The following is a 27396-nucleotide window of genomic DNA, read 5'->3' on the forward strand; positions in this document are numbered from 1 at the left end:
TATCTAAATCTTCCTTTTTCCTAAGCATGTCTTATTTCTGTTTGTAATCCCAGAACTCAGTATAATATTTATTTAGCACATGGTATTCAGTTAAATATTTGTTGAATAATTGAGGATGTTAGCAAATGACTCTTTGCACCATCAAAAATCAAGATGCATCTTATGGGTGGAGTATTTTAGAACTAATAGAATGTTATTTGTCTTTTAATCATTTGGTTGAACTAAAAAAAAAGGCAGACCAGTTGCAAATATTTGTCAAGGAAAGATGTACACTAGTTAGAAGGGTGGTTTTCAAAAAAAAAAAAAAAGTGTGAAAATGGAGAAGCTAATATTAACAGGAGTCCTTCCAATTTCTTGTCACATTAATTAAATGAATATTTGGGTTTTCCTACTCTTGCCAACAAAAGATTCTATAATAACCTGGGCTAGTCAATAGCATATTAATGTTGTTAGAAGTTAGATGTTAACAGCAAAAACTGCATGGATAAGGGTTGTTCTCAAACATGTGAAAGCTGTCATATGCAAAGATTCTTAATCCACAGGCAGTCCACAAATGAACCTGAGTACATACACAAACTTTACTTACATTTAGGCAAAATCTTATGCCTGTAGACAAATGGGCCTTTTTTCAGTTCATAGCTTATCAGATTCTCAAAGGAGACTATGCATGACCTAAAAGAGAACTACTGTTCATCAATTTTTAGACTGTCTGTTTATTTACTAATCAGAATGAATGACATAAAAAAAAGAAGGGCAAGGAAGATCTTAATGTATTAAAATAATAAGAAATCAACTGATAAGCTATCTACTGGATATCTCCTCTCTATAAGGCATTCATGGTTAACTACATAACTGTCTAATATAATTAGCAGAGAAAGAGGTGAAAATCCTACAAAGTTTTCATGCTCATTAAGGAGGGAAGCAAAAACGTCCATGACAGATGGTAAGAGGACTCTTGGAGAAGATTTAATAAAGATGCATCTGTAAAATCTAGACCAGAGAAGGTTTCATGGAACTATAAAACAAAACCATGAAGAAAATCAGCAAGTTAAGAAAATATTAATAGCATTAGGGTAGAATGAGAAAAACATGGTCAATGTGGCAATTATCAAAAGCACCCTATGATGAATCAAGAAAATATAATTAACATGAAACTGATGACATTTCTGAGACTTAAGTAAAAAGAGGACAAATAGAAATCATCTGATTTTAAAAAATGGTATAAAACACGGTTTTGAGTAACAAAGGAGTTTTGAGCATACTCAATGTGGATTTGAGAGGATCCAAAGAGCAAGAATTAGACCTTTAGGGAGACTGCCATGGACTCCCAAGTCCCAAAAGGAAAAGAGTATAATAGAACTCTTTATTAACAGAGTAGAGGATATTGTTGCACAGCACACATAGGAGAGAGTATAAGCAGGATCATATTCAGCACCGTTGTTAACATTTGATAAATACATCACCTTTTGTCTTCAACCACTGTCATCTTGATAAGCCTTCTTTCGAGAAAAAGAAAGAACGGATGAATGAACGAGAGAGAGAGAGAGAGAGAGAGGAAGAAAGGGAAGGAGGGAGGGAGGGAGACTTTCATGACACCGGTATAATCTCCAGTTTTATATGTGGAAAATTTTGCTGTATCAATGATACAACCAAGCTTCTGAAGTGTCTACTACGCAACACACAATCTAGTAGGCACTTTGCTCATGTTCTCACATTGATCCCATTGATTTCCTCAACAAACACCCTGAAAAATAAATGCTATTATCCTCACCTTGGAGGTGCAGAAGCAGAGGTCAAGTAAGTCACCAGAATTGGCAGAACCAGAACCACAAATGATTGATTTTAAAGTTCTCACTTTGCAATGGAAATTTTATTATCTGCTGCTCACATATTAATAAGTAGAATTTCAATCTGATTTTTATCTTTAAATTGAGATTCAAGCATATTCTATTTATACCAAAAGAAAACTTTCAAAAGAATATAAGAATGATACAGCAAATACCAACATTCAAGTGTAAGGTTATTCTGGTTTGTCTGATTATCTCCAGCTTGCCTCCTCTCACCAAAAAGCAAACAAACAAACAAACAAAAAACCACTTGAAATTTTAAGTTTTAATGCCTGGTTATTTATAGGCATGATAGGGCACAGGCACAATTATCTAAAATAAATAATTTATAATTGTTTTCATTGAAAGCTCTTTTAATTACAAATACATAGTAAATTGTAAGGAGAGAAAAACTACAAAAATGTTCCAATTCTCTTCCCAAGGGAGTATAAGAAAGATGGACTTAACCAATTCTAAGGAATTTTTGACTCTTGCAAATAATGAGTAGAAATGAATGCTTAAAATTAAAATCTTTTCAGAACTAGAAAGTTAAAGTACAGTAATTCCTGTTATTAAAATTTGATGCTTAAAAGAACTAGTACAGTTAAAACGTTTTGGGATGATTTTAGTATTCTACTAATTATTGTAACTTTATATAATCTCATATAATTATTATCTCATAATTTAAAAACATATTTTTCCAGGGAAAACACTTACTTGAATTGCAGGTTGCATGGTCATCTGTATTGAAATGAAGTTCTTTTCTGAAAACAGAACAAAACATTAATATGCAAATAACAGTAGCTTTCCTACTCCCCCAGCCCCCAAATTACAGAGAATCTGCTTTAGTTTCCTATTTAACTGAAAACCTAAAACTTTTTCTTCTATTTGGAATAGCGTGACTGTGGGAGAGAATTCAACAATCACTCTTAGCTTCTCACTTATGAAAGTACTCGTATTAAAGAGGCAAACTTGAAATACACTTTATATGCAGTTTCTGGCACTAATACCAAAGTAATTCTCGCAGCATCTGGCTAGAAAAATAAAACTGACAATGAAACTTCGCACATGAAGAAGTCTACCCAAATTTTCTCCTGTAAATCTAACATGAACTTGTACAATGCAAACAGCAACAATACAATGGCTGATGCTGAAGTCAAGAACTCTCATCTGATTATTACAAAGAGATCGTGTAAGCTCATCTGGACTTTGTAGAAATTCACAAGCTTAACCATCAGCTGCTTCTGCTAGACAGCAAGGTAATAAAGACTGGCATCAATTTTAACTGTTAAACAATACTCAATGCCTTTCTATAATAATTTTTCATAAGCTATTTTCTCCATAAGGTGCTAAAGAAAAGGAAAGAAAGAAAGAAAGAAAGAAAGACAGCAATTTTAACTCCAAAATCTATAGGAAATCTACTTTGAAGTCTATACGGAAAAAAGTATGATTTTAATTAATTAGGTAAATACAATTATTTAATGTATTTTCAGAAGGGAAAAAAGGTGAAGAGCTTAAAAACAGAATAACACAGACTATATAAAATTTAGGATTTTTGATTGCTTGTAGCAACATAATATACTAGTTTCTTTTTTTATTATAAACCATAATTAAAACACTAAGAAAAAATTAAAATGCGATAAAGCTATAATGCTATCAATTTCCAAGGAAAAGTTACTTTCGCCTCTAAGTTATACCAAACATACCTCCTGCACAGTATCAATTACACATACCACTTTCCTTTCAGGAACATTTCTTCTGGTACCAAAGTTGAACTTGAGCTAAATCTAACTCAAAAGTCTGATGTGACATCACACTTTCTTTGGGGGAAAGCAAAGGACAGCAGAATGTCCTTTTTGATGTCATTTTTCCTTCTCTCTACCATAGCAAAAGGCCAAAGTACAATTGAGCATTACTAATGAGCTTGTTATGCTTCCCACGAGCTAATTCAGTGGGGAGTACATTTTCCTTTAGCATAAATAATCCTTTGTCCTCAACAATGGTCCACAGTAAGATGCTTCCGAGACCATTTTTTAAAAATGCAGCAGAGAAGCTGCTCCCATTAAAATAAGGAGTCCCACATAATCAGATAAGAGTTTTAACAGTTGGAACTGTCAACCCAAAACAAAAGAGGGCCTAAATTATAAGGCGTGTGCAAATCAAGAACAGTGACATATTCACAAAGAAGCTAGCACAAGAATGTTTGATAGTTGCACTTTTTATGGAAAATCCAACAAAATTAGTTTCATGAAAGAAATGAATTTGTGCACAACCTTCAGTCGGTTGAACTTTAGCAGAAGAGTCTTTTTAGATACATATTTTTCAAAGCATTCTTCTTGTGTAATGCAAAGAACTACTTTTAAGATGACAAAAATATAACTATCCATATTGCCTTTAAAAAGAAACTCTTTGGGCAGCCTGGGTGGCTCAGCGGTTTAGCGCCGCCTTCAGCCCAAGATGTGATCCTGGAGACCCAGGATCGAGTCCCACATCGGGCTCCCTGCATGGAGCCTTCTTCTCCCTCTGCCTGTGTCTCTGGTCTCTCTCTCTCTCTCTCTCTGTGTCTCTCATGAATAAATAAATAAATATTAAAAAAAAAAGAGAGAGAAACTCTTTAATGAAATCTTACTCAGAGAAGCTATAATGTGTCTTCATGTATGAAAAACTATCATGTATGCAAATATATGCTTTTATTGGGAAACTTCTATAAACTGATGAGATTGTATCAGTGAATCATCAATGAATTAACAAGTACTCACCATGTCCCTGATCCTGAGAACCAGTTACTGATATTTTCTAGTTATTTACTATTCTCTTTCCAAACCATCTTTGTGTCCTCAGGCATTTAATCCCAAGAGTAGCATCTATTCTATAGTTACCCTGACCCTAGTCTGCATCACAACCACAATTCTTCCTTATATTTTTTTCCTTTTGAAAAAAAATTTATTTAAATCCAAAAATTAACCTATAGTATATTATTGGATTCAGAGGTAGAGGTCAGTAATTCGTCAGTCTTATATAACACCCACTGCTCTTTACATCATGTACCCTCCTTAACATCCATCACCCAGTGACCCCACCACCCACCAGCATCTTGATCAGCAAATTGTTGCTTTTATTTTGTTTTGCTTTTGTCTTTCTGTCTTTTGGGAGGAGCCTATTTCAACTCTTTGCCAACTCAAGGAAGTCTTTTCCCTTAGATTTGGGCAAAAAAAGAACTCTCAAGTGACCAAGTCCAAACTATACTGTTATCCTGCTGGGAATCATTCAAGAGACCAGGAGTTTAAACAGATCTTAAAGGAAGAGTACTGTACTTAACTTTTAAAATCTGGGGAAAACAGAAACACAGAAGGCACTCACTCACCCACCTGAAACCTGAACAGGATTTGGACCTGACCCACTCATCTTAGAAACAGGTTCAATTATGAGGTCCTCAAGATCATTTATGATGAGCCTCTTCATACTCATTTGATTTCAGATCATGATGGGGAAAAAATGTCAACTAGTTGAACAGATCCTTTGTCCCACAGCTGTAGGCTTTGAAACTGAGTACATTTTTATTCCTCACCCACATTATAAGATATGATGGGGAGCAAAAGGTGGCATAGTGCATTCCTGGTACAAATCAGGGAGGACACTTGGAAAAGAATGGCAAAGAAACAAGTTTTTTTCAGAAAAACATTGACACTACCTGCTGCTGTATGACATATAGTACTCAAACACCAGATTATTGCCATTTTTAAATACATAGGCTGCAGGGATACAATAAATGTCAAAGTTGGGATAGTGGGATAATGTTTACTGCTGAGGAGGAAAAGGAAGATGAGACTGGGGAGGAATGCACAGAAGCCTTTTAACTGTGCTAGTAAGACTTTATGTCAAGATAAGTGGTAAAAATACAGGTATTATACTAGTCCGCATGCCTTTCTGGATGTCAAAAACCATTTCATCATTTTTTAATGTTTCATTTAGAAAAACAACTGAAGAAGGTATCCTCTCTGATTTGTTGGGGGTGGGGGGCACTTTCTTAGCTTTAAAATTTTGAGTTAAATATTTCCTAATTGCCTAATAGGGAAAATAGAAGTGCTATATAGCCATACCAAACATACTTCGGTTTTTTTCAATGTGTACTAAAATAACTCACCATAAAGGCACCAACTATGGTAGTAGAAAGTAGCAGACACATCTGGTTTGAATTCCAGGCCTAGCATATTAGCTATATACATACCTTGGGGTACCTAACTTTTCTCCTCTATAAAATGGGATACCATCAGCTCCTTCATATGATTATTTTTTTTAAAGATTTTATTTATTTATTTACAAGAGACACAGAGAGAGAGAGGCAGAGACACAGGCAGAGGGAGAAGCAGGTTCCATGCAGGGAGCCCGATGCGGGACTCGATCCCGGGTCTCCAGGATCACATCCTGGGCTGAAGGTGGTGCTAAACCGCTGAGCCACCGGAGATGCCCACCTTCATATGGTTATTATAAAGATTAAAGGAGATGATACACATAAAGGACCTGACACATAACTACCACTTAACAAATGAGTTGGTATGATTAATACTATGATGATATAATTATAGTTCATTTAATCCAACTTATCAAATTTAAAAGAAGGTTGTAAACTCTCCAGAATTCAACATAATATGGAAAGCTTCTTTTGCTAACAGATAAATATAGTTATAACCAAAAGTAAAAGCTTTAAAACAGCCATGTCATAATTGGGAAGTTACTCAGATAAGAGTTTGTGACTCACAATTCTCTTTCCCAGAATAAAAGTTTTCAGGAACTTATCTAACATAGGCCCTTGGATCCACTCAACCTGTCTCCTTGTTGTCCTCCCTCAGTTTTGTTCTTTTTTTTTTTTTTTTTTTTTTTTTTTAAGATTTTACTCATTTATTCACAAGAGACACAGAGAGAGGTAGAGACTCAGGCGAGGGAGAAGCAGGCTCCCTGCGGGGAGCCCAACATGGGACTCGATCCCAGGACCCCAGGGTCATGACCTGAGCCCAAGGCAGACACCCCCCAGGCACCCCAGTTTTGTTTACTTCTGTGGCTACATCACGGTTCCCACTGTGTGCTTCTCCATGTGGTATACGCTCATTCACTTACTCAACAAGCACTCACTCTCCCTCTTTCATGAACCAGCACCAAAGCCTCTCAGAGACACAGTGATGACTGTAACAGATGTGTGACTGCCCATATGGAACCAAGTTGAGAAAACTTTAAAAAGCAACCACAAATGAATACGTGGTGTTAAATCATGATAATTTTATTATTATCATAATAATAGGAAAGGAAAGAACAGGGAAGGAAACAGCAGGCGCCTACTTTAGACTTAGACTGAATGGTTAGAAATGGTTTTGCTGGAGGGAAAACATGAATTTTACGAACAGAAGGCATCAGTCAAGGAAGGAGAAGGAGAGTTCCAAGTATAGAGAATCATTTCTGTGAAAACTCTAAGGAGAGAACATGGCACACCCCTAGAGGCTGCAGGGACAACGGGCAGCCTCAGGGGGCTGCGAGGCCAGGCAGCATCCCCATCACACAAGGCCTGCTGAGGAAATTTGACTTTATTCCAGTGATGGTGGGAAGCCATGGAAGAGCTCCAACCAAGGGAGAGCCGATCTAATTCATGATTCCAAAAGAGCTCCCTGGGGGGAGGGAGGAACAAGACAACGAAGGAAGGAGACACAGAAAGGATAGAAACAGTGAGGCCACACAGGAAATGGGTGCATACAGGAGAAGAGATGGAGACAAGGCTGGCAGAGGAAGACAGGAAACCTGAAGGATGGCAATGGTTTGGTGACCAACAATGGTGACTGACTGAGCTAGAACATGGAAAACGTCCTCCACTCAAGAGAAGTGAATGGAATTTATATCCAGGTCAGTGAGAACCATGTCCTGCTAACAAAGACGGAGGGCTGGGAGGGAGGGCTGAGGGGCACAATGACTTGGCAAGGGTGACTCCCCGGTTTCTGGCTGGAACAGCAGAGCAAACACATGGTGGGAGCAGTTATTGAGGTGAGCATGACGAGAGTCTAAACCAATAGCGGCAGGGAACACGTACTGATAGGTCAAAAGTGCTCCGTTTGGGTCACGTTTAATTTGAGAAACCTTTATAGATATCCAAGGGAAGTGTCTGTCTGGCAGCTGGAAATACTAATCTTGAGCTGAGAAGAAAGTTCAAGAGGACGGAGAAATTGTCAGCAAATACCTGGGAGGTAACGGCACTGAGAAGAATGAGATCATCTTGAGAAAGAAATGGACAAAGCAGGGATAAAGGCCGAAGAATGAGTCCTGAGAAAATCCAACATTTTGACATGAGAAAAGGAGTTAGCAAAGGAGATAGAGAAAGAATAGTTGAAAAGATTTTCCAAAAAAAAAAAAACTAACCCAGGCTTATAATTTGTTTGATTTACTTCCTTCCAGTAGCCCTTTCTGACTAGCTGGAATTACTTCTGATTTTATCTTTAGTTTTTGAATTCACATAGAATTTCCCCAATCACATGCCTTTACAGTGCTTCACACCATTTTGTGTTATTTCTGCACACTGCTTTGCCAATTGTAAGTTCCTGGACTGCCACTGGAAGCAGGACTGAAAGAAGTACTCAAGCCTAAAGTTTAGGAAACACTTTTGGTAGAATATCAGAATTTCTAGGGAAACTTGGGTTGTCCTCCTTCTCCACAACATTTCTGCTGTGGAAAATGTGACAGAAGCTTGGAAGCAGCTACATAGTAGACAAGCACCTACTGGGAGATCTTTTTTTTTTTTTTTGTATTCTTTATTATTTTTATTTATTATGTGACCTGAGTTGAGTTGATAAATGATTTTGCCTCTCACCCAGCATGTCCAACGTGGTATTTGTACAGTGGTTACTGGTCAAGGTACTAGCAGGTCAAGTGAAATGCCTGATAGATCAAAGGAATCACTAAGAAAAAAAAAAAGACTAAGAATGGTGTACAGGAGAGGGTCCAAGTAAAAAGGATGGAATAGCTGTGCCAAGGGGCATAGGTTCTGGAAACAATGTGCTACTTAGGAATTTATGTGCCTCAGTGCACAAGAACATTTTTATCACATCTTAAATAAACTCCATTTGTGGTAGAAAGAATAATAGTTCCCCAAAATGTTTACATCCTAAACCCCAGAACCTGTGAATATGCTACCTTTATGGGCAAAATGGGCACTGCAGATTGAGTAAATTAAAGACTCTGGGATGAAAGATGATCTTGCTAGGTGAAATGTGATCACAAGACTATAAGAGGGAGGCAGATGCTAAAATCCTTGATGAACATGGACATGAAAATCCTCAGCAAAGTATTAGCAAACTGAATTCGACAATACATTAAAGGGATTGTATACCATGATCAAGTGGGATTTACTTCAGGAATTCAAGGATGGTTCAACACCTGCAAATCGATCAACATAACATACCATGTTAACAAAATAAAAATTATATGATCTTCTCAATATAGAAATAGCATTTAACAAAATTCAACATGAACTTATGAAAAAAATTCTCAACAGAGTAGGTATAGAGAAAACATAACATAATAAAGGCCATAACAAGCCCTTTGCTAACATGATATGGTCAAAAGCTAAATATCTTTCCTCAAAGATCAGTAACAACACATGGATGCCTGCTCTCAGCACTTTTATGCAACATAGTATTTGGCAGCCATAGCCAAACCAATCAGAGAAGAAAAAGAAATGTATCCAAATTGCAAAGGAAGAAGTAAAACTGTCACTATTTGCTCATTACATGATATTCTATATAAAACACCCTCAAGACCACCAAAAAACTCTAATAAATGAATTCAGGAAAGTTGCAAGATACAAAAATCAATACATAGAAATCTGTTATTTCTATACACTAATATCAAATTATTAGAAATAGAAATTAAGAAAATAATCCCATTTACAGTTGCAACAAAAAGAATAAAATATCTGGGAATAAACTTAACCAAGGAGGTAAAAGACCTGAAAGTTATAAGACACTGACAAAAGAAATTTAAGAAGACACAAATATATGAAAAGATATTCCATCTCTTAAACTGGAAAAATTAATATCATTAAAATGTCCATATTGTCCAAAGCAACCTACAGATTCAATGCAATCAGAGAACCCAGAAATAAGCCCACACATTTATGGCCACTTTATAACAAAGGAGCCTAAAATACATTATAGTGAATGGACAGTCTCTTCAATAAATGGTGTTGAGAAAACTGGACAACCACATGCAAAAAAATGAAACTGGACCGCTATCTTATACCATACACAAAAATTAACTCAAAATGGATTAAAGACTTGAATTTGAATGTAAGATCTGAAATTATAAAACTCCTAGAAGAAAACATAGGCGGTAAGCTCCTTGACGTGAGTCTTGGAGATGATTTTTTTGATCTGACACCCAAGGCAAAGGCAAAAAAAAAGCCAAAATAAATAAGTGGGACTACCTCAAACTAAAAAGCTGATGCACAGCAAAGAAATTATCAACAAAATCAAAAGACAACCTACAGAATGGGAGAAAATATCTGTATGTCATATATCTGATAAGGAGATAATATTCAATTCAATTCAGTTGCAAAACAAATAAACAATCTGATTAAAAAATGGGCAGAGGACCTGAATACACATTTGTCCAAAGAAGACCTACAGATGGCCAACAGACACATGAAAAGATGTTCAACATCACTCATCATCAAGGACATGCAAATCAAAACCACAAGGAGAGATCACCTTACACCTGTAAGAATGACTATTATCAAAAAGACAAGAAATAATGAGTGTTAGTGAGGATGTGGAGAAAAGGGAAACCTCATGCACTATTAGTGGGAATATAAATTGGTGCAGCCACTGTGGGAAACAGTATGGAAGTTCCTCAAAAAATGAAAAAACTGATTCAAAAAGCTATATGGCCCCACAATGACTACAGCATTGTTTTCAACAGCCAAGATACAGAAACAACCTAAGCGTCCACTGATGGATGCATGGATAAAGAGGTGGTATATAAATACAGGAGAATATTACTCAGCCATAAAAAAAAAAAAAGAATGAAATCTTGCCACTTGTGACAACATAGATGTACCTGAAGGGCACCATGCTAAGTGAAATAAATCAGATAAAGAAAGACAAATACTGTATGATCTCACTTATCTGTGGAATCTAAACAAACCAAGATTCTTGATAAAGAGACAGATTGATGGTGTGGACCCCAGTGGCAGGGATTAGGGGGTAGGCAAAATGAGTGAAGGGGTTCAGGGGTACAAACCTACAATTTATAAGTCATGGGGATGTAATGCAGAGCATGGAGACTATAGTTAATAACACTGGACTGCACATTTGAAAGCTGTTAAGAGAGTAGATCTTAAAGGTCCTCATCACAAAATTAAAACTATGTATGGTGATGGGTGCTAGCTAGATTTATCATGATGATCATTTTACAATATATACAAATACCAATCGTGTCCTTTGTACATCTGAAACTAATATAATGCGATATGTCAACTGTATCTCAATAGAAATAAATACATTCTTTTAAAAAGAGGAATAAAGAAAAGTCAGAGAATGATATGAGAAGTAGAGAAAGAAACAGATTTGAGCTGCACCACTTCCGGCCTTGAAGAGAACATAGGTGCGCTCTCAAGGCTAGAAAAGGGAAGGAAATGGATGTTCCTCTGGAGACTCCAGAAAGAAGGAAGCCCTCACAACGTCTTTTTTTTTTTTTAAGCTCATTTCAGATTTGTGACCTCCCAAACCATAAGATAATAAATTTGTGTTGTTTTCAACCACTAAGTTTGTGGTAATTTGTTCTAGCAGTAATAGGAAAGTAATATACATCTTAAGTGGAGAAAGGAGTATGGACCCAGGGGGTCAAGACATTTGGCCCCAAGAAAGCAATATACATCCAGAACATGACTGGAAGATATAGTGAGCCCAGCATGTTGAAACAATGAGAAAAACACACCAGATGTATACAGTAGGCTGAAATATAAATAAAACCAAACAAACAAACAAACAAAAAAACCATGCGAAATGTATAGGTAAAATCCATTGTGCTATATGTGTTCTCTATCATCATCACCACCACCATCACCATCACCACCAACACCAATACCAACATCACCACCACCACCACCATCACCAACACCAACACCACAACCAACATCACCACAACCAACATCACCACTGCCATCACCATCACCATCATTACTACCACCACCAACATCACCATCACCACCACCACCACCACCATCATCATCAAAGGCCCTGCCTTTGTATCACTGAGATCATTTATTCCTTTACTCACTCATTTAAATATTTACAAAGGCTTCCTGCATTTACTATTTCAGGGAGCAGCACCGACATTCATCAAGTTAAACAGGTCAGCCATGACTCCTCCCTCTCCCAGGCCTCCACTGTCTCAGTGGATCCCTCAGTCAAAACAATCAGTGATCATACCTTGTTGCTTCTGCCTCTAAACTTTTTCTTTGGCATCTAGGGCCACCCCTCTAGTTCACGCCACCATCACCCCTCTCTCTAGGTTTACTGAAACTGATTCCACTCAGTCACCATTTCTCCATTCCTGCAAGCCTCACCCTGCTCTTCACATACTGCAGCCAGACTGATTCGTCACAAACCCTCATCTGAGGATGCCTTTCTACTCTCCTGCTTAAAACCCCTGATGACCCTCCAATGCCTACAGAATAAAGCCCTAACTCCTCAACAAAGCCAACAAAGAGTGATAGATCCCCTCCAGCCTTGTCTCTTGGCCCTCACACTCCAGCCATGTTAACTTCTTTTAGACCCTTTGAGTATGATCTCTTATCTCTGGGACTTTGTACCTGATAATCTATCTACATCATTTTCTCTTCCTTTCTTCCAGACTCAGTCCTATCTATCTTCGGATTTAATTCCTCTAAAAAATCTCCCAAACTCCCTCCCTAATTTAGGTTACACAACAATACATGCTTTTATTTTACTCTATACTTTCTAAAATAAGAACCAAATGGAGGTAACATTCTCCATTTCCTCTACTACTATGTAGAAATTAGTGCTAAAATTAGTACCAGAACTACTCCTAAGCACAATACATGTTGCATTTACCACTAAAGAGACTGAGAAACAATAATGAAGTAAATCTGCAGTATGCTCATTTAAGGAAAAAGCAGCTTCTAAAGCAGATAAAGACTTTTAAGAGAAAGAAATAAGATTCTTACAGCTTCATAAAAACATCACATGTTATTTACAAAATTATAAAAATTATTTGTTAGGAGTCTTTGCTTTTCTATTTGAAATTTTCCTCTTGCAATGTTTCATAGACATTCAACTTGAATAACTTAACTTTATGTTGAATAGAACTATTCATATATCATAAATTTTTTAAAGAACTTAAAATCAATTTGCTTTTATACATGATAAGCTAAAAGACTATGGAGAACACACCCATACACAAACACTAATATACAGAAATGTGACAACATAAAGCGTCTATTAACAGGAAACTGCTCAAATAAGTTATCATACATTTATATAGTGGATTCATTCAGTCACTTGAAAAAAATAAGAGCTATATCTACCGATATGAAAAGATGTTATGTGACCAAAATCAATCTGCAGAACAGTACGTATAATTACGTTATTGGGATCACAATGTTTTCCAAACCGGAAGGGTATAAAAAAAAAAAACTTCTAAACACAAGTTTTTCAACAGCCAATTTTATTTTTTAGAATCCAAAATAGTAATAAGTTATGTATCAAGAGAAATTAAAAGTCATTATGCTTAACGCTATATATAAAGGGAGCTCTTCAACCATAGTTAAGAGTAAACTGTTATAGAAGAGTTTACGTTGTGTTAAAAGTAGGCCGAAATCTCTGTAAGTCAGCACTTCAGCAATAGCTATCATGTGACTGATGGTCACAATACTGTAAATTCCTAAGATGGTTTCGACATCAAGGATGAAATTATCATTTAGTGCATACACTACATTTTATTACATTCTAGTTCTTTGGAAATTAGTAATTCATTGATAAAATAAGCAGCAACTTTCTGTTAAGACAACCTACTATGCAGCAACGTAGTAACTTGAGAAAACATTCTGTGTTTCTAGGAGAAACACTAATGAAATGCAATTGCAAAGACTGCCTTATCTTGTAAGCAGGCCTTCTGAGGCATTTCTTTATGGCAGTTAAATTTCAATTAAAAATAGGGAAACTGGAAGTGAGATAAAGTCACTGACAGACTCAAGTTTCCTATTCTCTCAAACTCTATGTACGTCACAAGGTTCCTGAGGTATGAGGTGTACGAGATGTATCTGATATCAAAGTACAGAAAAAATAGGTAATAAGAAGAGAGTAAAACACATACCCACAGACATACACAGACATGTTACTGAAAGAAAACTATAACAATACATATTAGCCTTAATCCCTTACTTGCCTCATCAACAGTTGGCTTGAAAAAAATTACTAAAACAATTGAACTTTCTTTTTTTTTTTTTTTTTTTTTTATAAATTAATTTTTATTGGTGTTCAATTTACCAACATACAGAATAACACCCAGTGCTCATCCCATCAAGTGTACCCCTCAGTGCCCGTCACCCATTCACCCCCACCCCCACCCTCCTCCCCCTCCACCACCCCTAGTTCATTTCCCAGAGTTAGAAGTCTTTATGTTCTGTCTCCCTTTCTGATATTTCTCACACATTTCTTCTCCCTTCCCTTATATTCCCTTTCGCTATTATTCATATTCCCCAAATGAATGAGAACATACACTGTTTGTCCTTCTCCGGTTACTGTGGCCAAGTTCAAAAAGGGTGTTGCCTGAGTTCTTCTCTGGGATTTTGATGGAATCTTGTCTCACATTTAGATCTTTCATCTATTTTGAGTTTATCTTTGTGTATGGTGCAAGAGAGTGGTCCAGTTTCATTCTTCTGCATGTGGATGTCCAATTTTCCCAGCACCATTTATTGAAGAGACTGTCTTTCTTCTAGTGGATCGTCTTTCCTCCTTTATCGTATATTAGTTGAGCATAAAGTTCAGGGTCCACTTCTGGGTTCTCTGTTCTGTTCCATTGATCTATATGTCTGTTTTTGTGCCAGTACCACACTGTCTTGATGAACACAGCTTTGTAGTACAACCTGAAATCTGGCATTGTGATGCCCCCAGATATGGTTTTCTTTTTTTAAAATTCCCCTGGCTGTTTGGGGTCTTTTCTGATTCCACACAAATCTTAAAATAATTTGTTCTAAGTCTCTGAAGAAAGTCCATGGTATTTTGATAGGGATTGCATTATACGTGTAAATTGCCCTGGGTAACATTGACATTTTCACAATATTAATTCTGCCAATCCATGAGCATGGAATATTTTTCCATCTCTTTGTGTCTTCCTCAATTTCTTTCAGAAGTGTTCTGTAGTTTTTAGGGTATATTTTGAGAACCATTTGAATGGTAAATGGTTCTCCAACCTTTTATTTTCAGGTTGTAGGTGTCCTTCTGTCTAAAATGAGTCTCTTGTAGACAGCAAATAGATGGGTCCTGTTTTTTTATCCAGTCTGAAACTCTGCGCCTTTTGATGGGGTCATTAAGCCCATTCACGTTCAGAGTTACTTGAACTTCTTCTTAAAGGGGAGTTTTAAGAGTCCCCCTTAAAATTTCTTGCAGAGCTGGTTTGGAGGTCACATATTCTTTCAGTTCCTGCCTGTCTCGGAAGCTCTTTATCTCTCCTTCCATTTTGAATGAGAGCCTTGCTGGATAAAGTATTCTTGGTTGCATGTTCTTCTCATTTAGGACCCTGAATATATCCTGCCAGCCCTTTCTGGCCTGCCAGGTCTCTGTGGAGAGGTCTGCTGTTACCCTAATATTCCTCCCCATGAAAGTCAGGGACTTCTTGTCTCTTGCTGCTTTAAGGATCTTCTCTTTATCTTTGGAATTTGCAAGCTTCACTATTAGATGTCGAGGTGTTGAACGGTTTTTATTGATTTTAGGGGGGATCTCTCTATTTCCTGGATCTGAATGCCTGTTTCCCTTCCCAGATTGGGAAAGTTTTCAGCTAGGATTTGTTCAAATACATATTCTGGCCCTCTGGCCCTTTCGGCGCCCTCGGGAACCCCAATTAAACGTAGGTTTTTCTTCCTCAGACTGTCATTTATTTGCCTTAATCTGTCTTCATGGTCCCTTAATTGATTGTCTCTTTTTTCCTCAGTTTCCCTCTTTGCCATTAACTTGTCTTCTATGTCACTCACTCGTTCTTCCACCTCGTTAACCCTCGTCGTTAGGACTTCTAGTTTGGATTGCATCTCATTCAATTGATTTTTAATTTCCGCCTGATTGGATCTAAATTCTGCAGTCATGAAGTCTTGTGAGGCCTTAATGCTTTTTTCTAGAGCCACCAGTAGCTGTAGAATAGTGCTTCTGAATTGGCTTTCTGACATTGAAGTGTAATCCAGATTTTGTAACTCTGCGGGAGAGAGGGCTGTTTCTGATTCTTTCTTTTGAAGTGAGGTTTTCCTTCTAGTCATTTTGCTCAGTGCAGAGTGGCCAAAAACAAGTTGTATTGGAACACGGGGAAGTATCACTGGTCCCTCTAGCTGGTCTTCTGGGGGAGGGGCCTGTTGCGCTGATTTTCAGGTGTTAGCACTTGGGGGAGCTGCTCTGCCCCTGCCTGCTGCCGGGCTCAGCGGGGGTTGTTTACCCTGTGGGGCCCCAGGAGGAACAGTCGCAGTTGCTATGGCAACTCTGGAAGCCTGGATTCAGCCTCTGCAGGAACTACGGGGCTCGGGGCTCTTGGTTCTCAGTCTGCAGGGCCTGGAGGCTCCGGGGCGGGGCCGCTGATCTGCTCAGCTCGGGGCAGGAGCGTCCTTGCTGTCCTGGGCCCTCCCGGCCTCTGCCTGTCCCGGGGGAGGCCGGATCCTGGGCTGTGTCCCGGCGCCCTGTGCTCCGGGGCCTGCGCTGTGGGATTCGCGCTCCCGCCCCGCAGCTCCCTCCCTGGAGCCGCTCCCGAGCCCCTCCGAGCTGCTCCGGTCAGTCCCGCCGTGCGCGCTGCAGCCCTTAGGGAGCTCGGAGCACTCTCCTGCGCTCTCAGGTGTCTGTTAGTGTCCCCGGGAGCCCGAGGGCATCCCCGCCCTCCTGGGTCCTGCTCCAACTCCCTGCGAGCCCCTTTCCGCCCGCCCGGGAAGGTTGGTGCAGCTCCTGCTCCTCCGGGACGGGGCTCTCCTGTCCTGGGGACACTCGCCCCGGCCTCAGCCCGGCTCCTCGCAGGGCCCCTCCCCCTCGGAGGCCTTTTGTTTCTTTATTTCTTTTTCCCGTCTTCCTACCTTGATAGAAGCGCGAACTCTTCTCACTGTAGCATTCCAGCTGGTCTCTCTTTACATCTCAGGCCGAATTCGTAAATTTTCAGGATGGTTTGAAGGTTATCTAGGTAATTTGGTGGGGACAGGTGATTTGGGGACCCTGCTCTTCCGCCATCTTGCCCCTCCCCCACAATTGAACTTTCTTAACTGCAAACTTGAGATTCACAGGTGAAAAAAAATAATAATAGAAGAATGTTGCACAGTGAAAACATAGTGAATACACCAAAGTTAAATGGCAAAATACAAATTAGGAAATATTACTTCTGAACTGGCCAATTCTCCAAACACCATTGAATCCACTTAGTTTTTTTGTAATAGCACGTACGTTGGGACGCCTGGGTGGCTCAGTGGTTGAGCGTCTGTCTGCCTCTGGCTCAGAGTGTGATCCCAGAGTCCCGGGATCAAGTCCCACATCGGGCTCCCTGTGTCTGTATCTTCTGCCTCTCTCTATGTGTCTCTCATGAATAAATAAATAAAATCTTTTTTAAAAAAATTAAATTAAAAAATAGCATGTGTGTTGCTGACAGTCTTCTCTTATCACACACTTTGATTTACCACCCCAAATTATTTCTATTTTTTTAATTAATGAAATATTCAAAAATAAAACTATACCCATGGCAGAAATGAACCTGGGCCACACAAACAACTCTGTGCGAGATGTTATGTGACGCCAGAAGTATAAACAAAGGATAGTCTGACACACAAACAAAGCGGGTTGGACTGAATTCCAGGTGGACTTAGGTTATTTGCTTTCTCTAAGCTTCAGTTTCCTCACCTATAACAAGCAGTAAACACCAACTACATTACAGGATTACTAAGAGATTTCCCAATAATGTAAGTAAAGCACCTAAAACACATACTTGCACCATCTAGGTAATAATGTGTTTGATAAACAGCAACAGTGTTTAGTATGTGCCAGATACTATTTTTACTGCTTACAGGTATTAAATTAATCAGTGAATGAGAACTCATCACTACTTCTGGTACTACCTTTGCCTTCTGGGCCTCTCAGTCCTTTGGGTATAGCTTGAAACTTTTAATCAGAATTAAACAGCACAGAAATAATAACAGCTATGTGTCAGGCACTGTACTATTTATGTAGATTATTTCACTTAATCCTCACAACAATCCTCCCATCGATAAGGTAGGAACTATTATCAACCTTCTTTTACAGATTAGGAAATTTAGGACTAGAAGGATCAAATAACTTGCCTAAAGTCACGTTACGTGGTAAAGCCTGACTTCAGAGCCTGCATGCTTAGCAACTCTGCTATGCCAAAAAGAAATATTGCCTTTGATTCGATAATGTCAAAATAGACTATCCAGTGTCTGTTAATGAATTTTTGAAACAGATGAAATCAGACAACTTGTATCAGAATCCACGCTAGTAGATTCTCACCAGTTTCCACTTCTTCATTCCAATCCATCCCAGTCTGCTCCCAAAGGAAATCCGAGGTTGTGAGAATTCCAATCCTTAATTAAGTGCCAAGCAACGTGGTCATAGAGCAGGTTCACCAACTGCTTATCTTCTGAGAAAGCCGTTATTAGCGCTCGTGGTACAGACGGAACAAAACACAAGGTGTGACTCGGACCGGGCCCGCAACCAACCACCGCTTCACTTAAGGACGGAATCAGCAACTCAGCCACGCACAGCACAAAGCGCTCGTAAATCCAGGAAACTCCATTTGAAAAGATCGGTTGGGAGCAGGAGTGGCAGCGTGAGGAAGGACGCCTTCCCAAAGTTTCTCCAGATTTCTGGGCGAACTACAAAGCCTTCCCTTTACTTTACAGCTCAGCCCCCAGGGCAGCCCTCCAAACTAAGGGGTGCAGCCGGGAGCGCAGAGCCCCGCCCCAGCCGGGCCCAGGGGGGAAGGCGCTGTCACCTTGGCCAGAGGCACCAAGTCGGTAACCGTGCTAGGCGCTGGGGGGTACGGGTGCCCCGGAGCCCTTCAACCAGCTTCAGGCTCCGCTCCCCCGGATTCCAAGGCAGAGCGGTTACGGCTCCACACCTGCTCCGGCCGACTCGGTCCGCAGCTGCCCCCCGCCCCGCCCCCAGCCCCAGCACTCCTGTGGCCGCAGCGCCGCGCCGAGGCGGCGGGAGAGGGCGGGCTGACCATCACCCTGACAGCCCCGGGGGCCAATCCGGGGGCGCGGCTGCCGCGGCAGGCCAACCGCAGGGCGTCCCCGACACCCCGCCGAGCCAGCGTTGCGACTCCCCGAGCGCCGGGGGTCCCTCGAGGCCGCAGACGAAGGCGCGGCAGCCCCAAGACGGCGAGGAAAGGCTCGCGAGAGGAGAGACGGCCAGCAGGGAAGGACTCACCCGCCGGGCCCGGAACGGTCACTTCTCCCCGCAGGGCGACATCTCGGGTCCGGCCGCGAAGCGGACCCGCCTCTGACCCGCCGCCTCCGCCGCCGCCCGCCGCCTGTTTCGAAAGGACCAATGGGAAGGCGGGGGAGGGCGCGGCCGCAGGCTCCGCCCCGGGCGGGGGAGGGCGCGGCCGCAGGTCCCCTCGACCCCGAGATGGGGGAGGGCACGGCCGCAGGTCCCCCGTGTCCCTCTTCCCCCCCCCCACCCCGGGCCTCCGGGAGCACCCGACCCCCGCGCGCACCTCACTGGCCGGGGGCGCCCGCCTGCCGCCGCCCGGAGTCTCTCACGTCGGGGGGCCAAGCCCCGTTCTCCACCTAAAGGCAAAGTAGCTCCTCGGTGTCACGGACCGAGTCCCCCCGTCTGGCCCGCGGAGTCGCAGAGTCTCCCCCCACGCCCCGACCCCAGCACCGCACCGGAGGTCTGGCTGTCAGGGGGCGCCCGGTTTCCGGAGACAAACGCACCCCGCAGGAGTGGGCGTGCTGGGCTTCCCTTCCCGAGGGAAGGCTCTTCCTGGAGAGGCGGTGTTGAAAGACGGCGAGGATTGCAGCTGCCAGCCCAGCTGTGGGCGGACACGGGGTGCCGGCGCTGATTTCAGGAAACGCACAAAAACCAACCTCATCCTGATGAGGGGGACTTACTGGCCCAGACGGCCGAGATAAAGCAGAAACTGGACCTCCCTGTAGAAGTGCATAGGTCTCTGATAACTGTAAGTGTAATGGGACTTGTAAAGGGGCGGGGGGGGGGGTGTCAGTGGCCAAAAGTCCGGAGGCCCAGATCCTTCCCCTTTTAGTTTGATTTTGTGAAATCACCTCACCTCTCTGGGCCTCAGTTTCTCATCTGTAAAATGGTCGACCTTCTGTTGACCTGGAATGATGTTCTCTCTCTAGTGTTTATTCCTTCCTTCGTTCATTAAAAACCCTTAGGGGGTCCTGCTGCTGCTCTGCGGTGGAAACGAAAATGAAGAAGATTCCACGAAAATGAAAAAGACGGTGCCTGCCTTCGAAGTGCTCAGCAGCCTGAAGGCTCAATGGAGGTCTGCAAAGGAAGGAACACCTGACAGCCTTGGAAGGTGATGGTCAGAGGTTTGAAAGGAGCCGAGAGTTTTGGAGGATAATTGGGAATCTGACAAGAGCACGGATAATTGGGAATAAGGAGTGCTTTCCAGGCGGAGAGAACACAGAGTTCCAGAGATATGAGAGCACCTGAAATGTTCCTGAAATAGTAGTTTTGAGAGACTAAAGACTGGAGATTGAGAGCTAGATCAAGCTGGAAGAGTAGGCACCGATGAAAGATCTGGTAGATGCTGAAGAGTTTAGAATTTTTCTTGCAGTCATTTGGGATTGGTTATAAAAAAGGAGTGGTAGGATGGTGTGTTTTAGGGAAACATTTTTTTTTTCAAGGATTTTTGAAGAATGGAATGAGACTGGTGACAATTCCAAAAACTAAATTCAACAATTACCTAAACTAATTCAAAAGAGGTGGAGAGAAAGAGGTCTCTGGAGATACCTAAGAAAGCTGACTTACCTGCATTTTGGTTTGGGGTGTGTTCAGTCTCAAGTGTGAGAGGAGCATGCAGGTAGGGGTGTTCAGAAGTGGTTTAATTGGTTGGGGCAGGAGACACAGATTTGAAAAGTTAATTCACAGACATCGTTGAGTGCTTGCTCTGCACCAGACTCTGCCCCAGCAGGAAGGGTCCTGTTCTCACAGAGCTTATACTCTGGGCTGGGCTGTAAGACGGTCAGCCAAAACTTGGCATGTCCTGGTAGTTGAACCTGACACCCTTTCATGGTTGCTCCTTCTTTTTTACTGAAGTTGCTCCCAGAACCCTTTGGTCCCGCCATCTGCCATAGATTAATTTTCACCGATTGTTCAAATAAACGTATGTTTTACAGTGTTTCTGTTGAAAACTAAGGACAGTTTGTCATATTCCTTCATGTAGCCAAATTTCAAAGTGGAGTTGTAGCTTTCAATTGGATTTATTGAGAACCAATATCAGAACCTGTACACTTTTCTATAAAACTTTAAGAGTTGTTTGATGAGCCAGTAGTTAACAATTTTCTTCCTACATGCATACTACATGCGTAAACATTTAAATTCCACTTATTAAAAACTGAAAGTATGCTATACTCCTATATGTACATGAGCGTCCTTTCTCTACTCCCCGACACACACATCCCACTTAATATTTTTAAACCGTTTACTGAAACTTTGACATATTTTAGGGTATTTTATGCTTGCTTTCCTTTTATTCTCATTGTCTATGTGATTTGTCTTGGTAACTTATGTACCTTATAAAGATATGACTGGAGGAAAATGAATCTGCAATCAGAAAGTCTAAACAAATCTCCTCTCTTTAAGCCCATATCCCAGACTGGTTAGAGATATATGTTGGCGGAGAACTCCCACCTCAATTATTTGATTCTTGTTGCTTTTCCCTTCTGTATAGGAAGGAAGGAAGTACTCGTGTGCTTTCTGAACCTCATTTCTACATCAGCTCTCAGTACCCCTTTCCCTTAGTGCACTCACCATCTTACCTATCTTGATTTTAACACTACAATTAGTAATTGAGGGTTCCACCTAATGAGGTGAAATCTACTTTCATGTGTAGATTTTCTAATTGGTGGTTAGGCTAACACCTATACTTTAGAGGTTCTTATTTTACTGTAAATTACCATGGTTGCAACATACAGAGCAAGCCTTGCCCATCATTTTCATCAGGTGACAAAGTCTAATAGATGTGACTTTGCCAGGATTGTGAAGATGTGCCCCCACTTTAAGAAAACGCATGCTTGGAAATCTAAATTTTAAGTTATTACATTGGAATGATCATTGATCCGACTAATCAAATAGAAGAGCCTCTCAGAAGCATATACGCCTTGGATGTTGAGATATGATTTGGCTTTTTCACAGCCCTGCAAAGAATTACTTAAAACTGCATTGCAATTTAAAGCAACTGCATTGCTTAAAACATACTGTAGTGACAAAAATAAACAAAAGTGGATTAAGGACTTAAATGTGAGACCTGAAACCATCGGAATTCTAGAAGGGATCACAGGCAGTAGTTTTCCTTACATCAACCATAGCAACATCTTTCTAGGTATGTCTCCTGAGGGAGGGAAACAAAAGCAAAAATAAACTATTAGGACTACATCAAAATAAAAAGCTTCTTCAAAGGAAACAATAAAACTAAAAGGCAACATACAGAATGGGAGAAGATATTTGTAAATGACATGTCTGATAAAGGTTAGTATCCAAATATATAAAGAACTTCTACAACGCAACACCAAAAAAATAAAGAATCTGATTAAAAATGGGCAGAAGACGTGAATGGACATTTCTCCAAAGAAGTACAGGTGACCAACAGAAACATGATTAAGATGCTCAGCATCACCAATCGTCAGAGAAATGCAAGACCACAAAGAGATATCACCACACACCTGTCAGAATAGCTTAAGTCAGGGCACCTGGGTGGTTCAGTTGGTTAGGCACTCTCAATTTCAATTCAGGTTATGATCTCCCTGCTGGGCATGGAGCCTGCTTAAGATTCCCTCTCCCTCTCCCTCTCTCTCCCTCTCCCTCTCCCTCTCCCTCAGTTCCTTCCTCTATAACCCCCTCGAAAGAAAGAAAGAAAGGAAAGAAAGAAAGAAAAGGAAGGAAAGAAAGAAAGAGAAGGAAGGAAGGAAAGAAAGAAGAAAGAAAGAGAAGGAAGGAAGGAAGGAAGGAAGGAAGGAAAGAAAGAAAGAAAGAAAGAAAGAAAGAAAGAAAGAAAGAAAGAAAGAAAGAAAGAAAGAAAGAAAGAAAGAAAGAAAGAAAGAAAAGAAAAAGAAAAGAAAGGCTAAAGTCAAGTAGTCAAATATACAAAGAACCACAAGAAATTCAAGAAGCAACAAGTGTTGGCAAGGATGTGGAAAAAAGGAAGTCTCATGCACGGTTGGTGGGGATGCAAACTGGTGCAGCTACTGTGGAAAACAGTGTGGAGGTTCCTCAAAAAGTTAAAAATAGAACTACCACATGACCCAGTAATTCCACTGCTGGGTATTTACTCAAAGACTACAAAACCACTAACTTAAAAAGAAACATGCACCCCTAAGTCTATTACAGCATTATTTACAACAGCCAAGATACGGGAGCAGCCCAAGGGTCTATCAGCAGATACACACACACACATACATACATACATGTATAGTGGGATATTACTCAGGCATAAAGAAAGAATGAAATCTTGCCATTTTCAAGGACATGGATAGAGCTAGGGAGCATAATAATGCTAAGTGAAATAAGTCAGAGGAAAGACAAATACCCTATGATTTCACTCATTTGTGGAATTTAAGAAACAAAACAAAAAGAAAAAGAGACAAACCAAAAAAACTCTTTTAACTATAGACTCTTAATGATAGAGAACAAACTGACAGTCACCAGAGGGGAGGGAGTGTGGGATGGGTGACATAGGGGGTGGGGGTGAAGGGTACACTGTTCTTGGGGAGCACTGAGTAGTGTACAGAAGTGTTCAATCACCACATTGCACCCCTGAAACTCATATAACACCGTATGTTAAGTAATGCTGGATTTAAAAAAAAAAAAAACATAGTTGTTAGAGGTTTTTTTGTTTGTTGGGTTTTGTTTTGTTTGCTTTTAATGAGTTTATTAGTTATTGTTCTGCATTATGTGGCTGCTGCTGCTGTTGCATTTAATGCTCTGACACAATTGAGTGTCAATAGATGAACACACCTTGTGTGAAGTACTGGGTTAAATTTGGGGGCAATAAAAGGTTTGATTTATTCCTAATTAACTATTCATTCAGCAGATAGCCTTTTGAGAGCCTACTACATTAAAAACAATACTAAGCTTAAAGAAATGTTACAGATTTACATGAACAAATATTGTGTGAAAGTAATTCAATGAGGTCAAATTTTATAACAACAGCTGTGATTAATGCTAAAATGTTATATCTATGTAGTGGATGGAATAGTGTTCCTTCCCCTATAAATCCCCCAAAATTCATGTCCATCTGGAATCTCAGAAGGTGACCTTATTTGGAAATAAGATCTTTACCAATTACCTGCTCCCCCCTCAATTTTTATAATTTGCTAGTGTGGTTCTCAGACCTAAAGAAAACAGTTTAGACACTGGTTTATTATAAAGGGTACAACTTGGTAAGTAATAGCCAAATGGAAGAGGCATAGGGTAAGGTATGGGAGTAGAGGAGAGGACCTGGAGCTTCCGTGCTCTCTCTAGTGTGTTCCATGCTCTTCACCTCAGTGTGTTCATGGACCCAGAAGTTCTCAAGATGCATCATATAGGCATTTTTATGGAAAACCCATTACATAGGCATGACTGATTAAATCCTTGGCCATTGGTGATTGACCTCAACCTCTGGGATTGTCTCCCCATCGCGGAGTCTGGGAATAGGGCCAAAAGAGCCAGCTTTCTAATCACATGATTGGTTCATCTAGCAATCATCACCCTTCCTAAAGTACCTAGAGCCCCTCCTTGCATCATCTTGTTAGCATAAACTCAGGTCTCTGGTTGAAAGCAGCTCGTTACAAATAAAAGGTGCTCCTTTCACCCCATCAGGAAATTCCAAGGGTTTTAGAAAGCCCTGTGTCAGGAACGGGGAACAAAGGGCCTATATGTATTATTTTATCACAATTCGTTTTCGTAAGCATTATTATTTGCCATTACAAAGTCTTACCTACATGAATGAATCCATACCTACGTGATTAACTCCTAGTTCGGTCTGTAATGTGCCCCTTAATTCAGCTCATTCCCCATCACTTTCCCTACAAATGCCCTGTGATCTGGGATACACCAAACCACATTCTGTTCCCCAAACCGAATCTCCTCCTTCAGGCATTCAGAAGCTGGCTTCCCTGTCTGATGTGTCCTTTCCTTACCACCTATCTCCCTTGAGGGGCCTGCAACTTCCCACTTTTCACCCATTAGGTAAATTCCTAGAGATCTTAGGCGCTGGTATCTACATTTCCAGATGGTGAAACAGAGGCTTGGGAAGGGTTTTGCCAAGGGTTGTTTCTCCCCAGATTACTTGTGCTTTTTAACACCTGCACCTCACCAGCCCCTGCTTGTGATCCTGCCACCCTTGCATCCCGTTCCCTCTCACAGCCTCTGTGGAGGTCCTGGCTATAGCCTTCCAAGCCCAGAGGAAATGCCACCTCCTCCTCCTCCAGGAGACTTGCCCAGTGAGCCCACAGAACTTGTCTCTGCACCTCTTTGCAAACCCCTCCAGGCCCAGACTGTGACCCTTGAGGGACCTTGTACTTAGTGGGGACTCAAGTCTTGTTGTAGCAAGTAGAATCCAAGTAATGCTAACCCCGCTTGTTCCCTTTCCCACCGTGTTTAGGACTTCAGGGTGGTTCTAATATTTTTTTAAATTTTTGTTCTAATATTTTAATACAGAAAAACCTCTTGTGTGCTAAGCAAGCTCCATTGTGTCTGACTTCAGCAGAAAGGGGTATATATAAGGCCATTGCTCATAGGAGGTGTTTTATGGTATTCACCCAAGGATGATGGGGAGAAGAATACAGCAGTGTAACAATGAATGAAGGAAATGAACTAATTCCTGGTTTGGGGGAAGTATACAACAGCTGTGCACCCAGCTGTAGAAGTGTTTTCCGAAAGCAAAACAAAACAAACCAAAAAAAAAAAAAAAAAAAAAACCACACAGATTAATTATATGCACTGAAGCCAAAGTTAAGTGCTTTTAAGAGAGAAAAGGGAATATCCCATCACTGGAGTTATTTGCATTTGTAAACAGGACTTCAAGACCCTAACTTTGGAAGGGTTTGCTTGAGGGAATACTTTATTTGAGAATCATTAGCTTTTCTGAATGCTACTTCTTTGACTTCAGAGAAAATGAAATGAAATGGCCATTACAAATAAATGAATATTCACCAGGGCTGCTTCTGGGATGAGAAAAAAAAAAATTTGTGTTGTGAGAGTTTATCTTTTTGTAAACTACCCATCACCACACACACACACACACACACACACACACACACAAATGCCAAGCCCAACAGGATGTCGTTCACCATTTAAAGAAACGAGATTCTGTATTTTTCAGATTTTGTTCCAAGAGAAAAGCCTACTGCCATTATGTTCAGTTTATTGCCAAAATTGAACACAACTCTTTGATAAAATATACGTGATGATATAAGATAAAGCAAAATGAAGTTTTCCCTATCTCAACCGATGGAAGTGCAGAATGATCAATGGAGCGAGGCGAGCAGGACGGCCCGTTTGGACCAAAGAGTCCCTGAAGCCTTGCAAATGCCATGCGGAGAAAGCAATGTTATCTAGCTCAGTATTTACAACTTTGGAAGTCACATAATCACTGCATAAATATCCGCCAAAGTTCTTGCGTGAAACCACGTACAAATGAAACAAAAAGAGTCATACATCAGACATATTGTGAGGAAAATGAAGCACTGGATGCTCTTGCCCTGCCACACTCCTCACTGCACATCCCAGATTTCACAGAGAAGCGGGGTGAACTTGTGGTCATTCACTCTCCATGACATCAGCATCTCTGCGTGGTGATGATTGAATGTCCGCAACTCAGTCAGGCGACCCAGGAGACAGGCAAAATGTTGAGGATTTTCAGGCTGATAAATCTTGCACAACTTTTGTAGCACATCGAGCAGAGGTTCCTGAAGCTTCTCTACCGCCTCTCTGTCCTTGATGTATTGTCTGTCTGTGTCGAGGTTTAAAATAAAGTTACATTTTAAAATTGAATTAAAATTAAATGGGTTAAAAAATGGGTTCTTGAGGAGCATCAATTTGGCGTGATTATAGCAACAAGAACTTGCTTGCAATGCGACTTATAAGTGCGC

The 27396-nt window shown here is 40.7% G+C and overlaps 2 protein-coding genes and 1 long non-coding RNA gene across 15 annotated transcripts in view; 1 reads left to right on the forward strand and 2 right to left on the reverse strand.

The window, feature by feature from the left end:
* GAS2L3 (growth arrest specific 2 like 3) overlaps positions 1-20028 on the reverse strand; it is a 39234-nt gene extending 19206 nt beyond the window's left edge. The window contains exons 1-3 of one of the 6 annotated variants that reach the window (XM_055336643.1): positions 19791-19869; positions 19502-19604; positions 2544-2590 (exon numbers count right to left, since the gene is read on the reverse strand). In XM_055336643.1, coding sequence (XP_055192618.1) covers positions 2544-2567 — 24 coding nt within the window. In that variant the 5' untranslated portion in view covers positions 2568-2590; positions 19502-19604; positions 19791-19869. Of the gene's footprint in view, positions 1-2543; positions 2591-3532; positions 3654-18580; positions 19194-19501; positions 19605-19790; positions 19870-19962 lie in introns of those variants that run through there. The other 5 variants (XM_055336647.1, XM_055336644.1, XM_055336642.1 and 2 more) reach the window with 5 other exon arrangements.
* LOC129517012 (uncharacterized) lies at positions 19697-21675 on the forward strand. The gene is made up of 2 exons (XR_008665921.1): positions 19697-20255; positions 20473-21675. It is a non-coding gene; the product is annotated as an uncharacterized LOC129517012 (long non-coding RNA).
* A 2368-nt stretch (positions 21676-24043) lies between these two features.
* Positions 24044-27396, reverse strand: part of NR1H4 (nuclear receptor subfamily 1 group H member 4) — a 72510-nt gene continuing 69157 nt past the window's right edge. For all 8 annotated transcript variants that reach the window (XM_055336593.1, XM_055336594.1, XM_055336598.1 and 5 more), the window contains one exon: positions 24044-27257. In XM_055336593.1, coding sequence (XP_055192568.1) covers positions 27019-27257 — 239 coding nt within the window. In that variant the 3' untranslated portion in view covers positions 24044-27018. The remainder of the gene's footprint in view (positions 27258-27396) is intronic.

Source organism: Nyctereutes procyonoides, unplaced genomic scaffold, assembly GCF_905146905.1.
Source record: "Nyctereutes procyonoides isolate TBG_1078 unplaced genomic scaffold, NYPRO_anot_genome, whole genome shotgun sequence".
Lineage (NCBI taxonomy): Eukaryota > Metazoa > Chordata > Mammalia > Carnivora > Canidae > Nyctereutes > Nyctereutes procyonoides.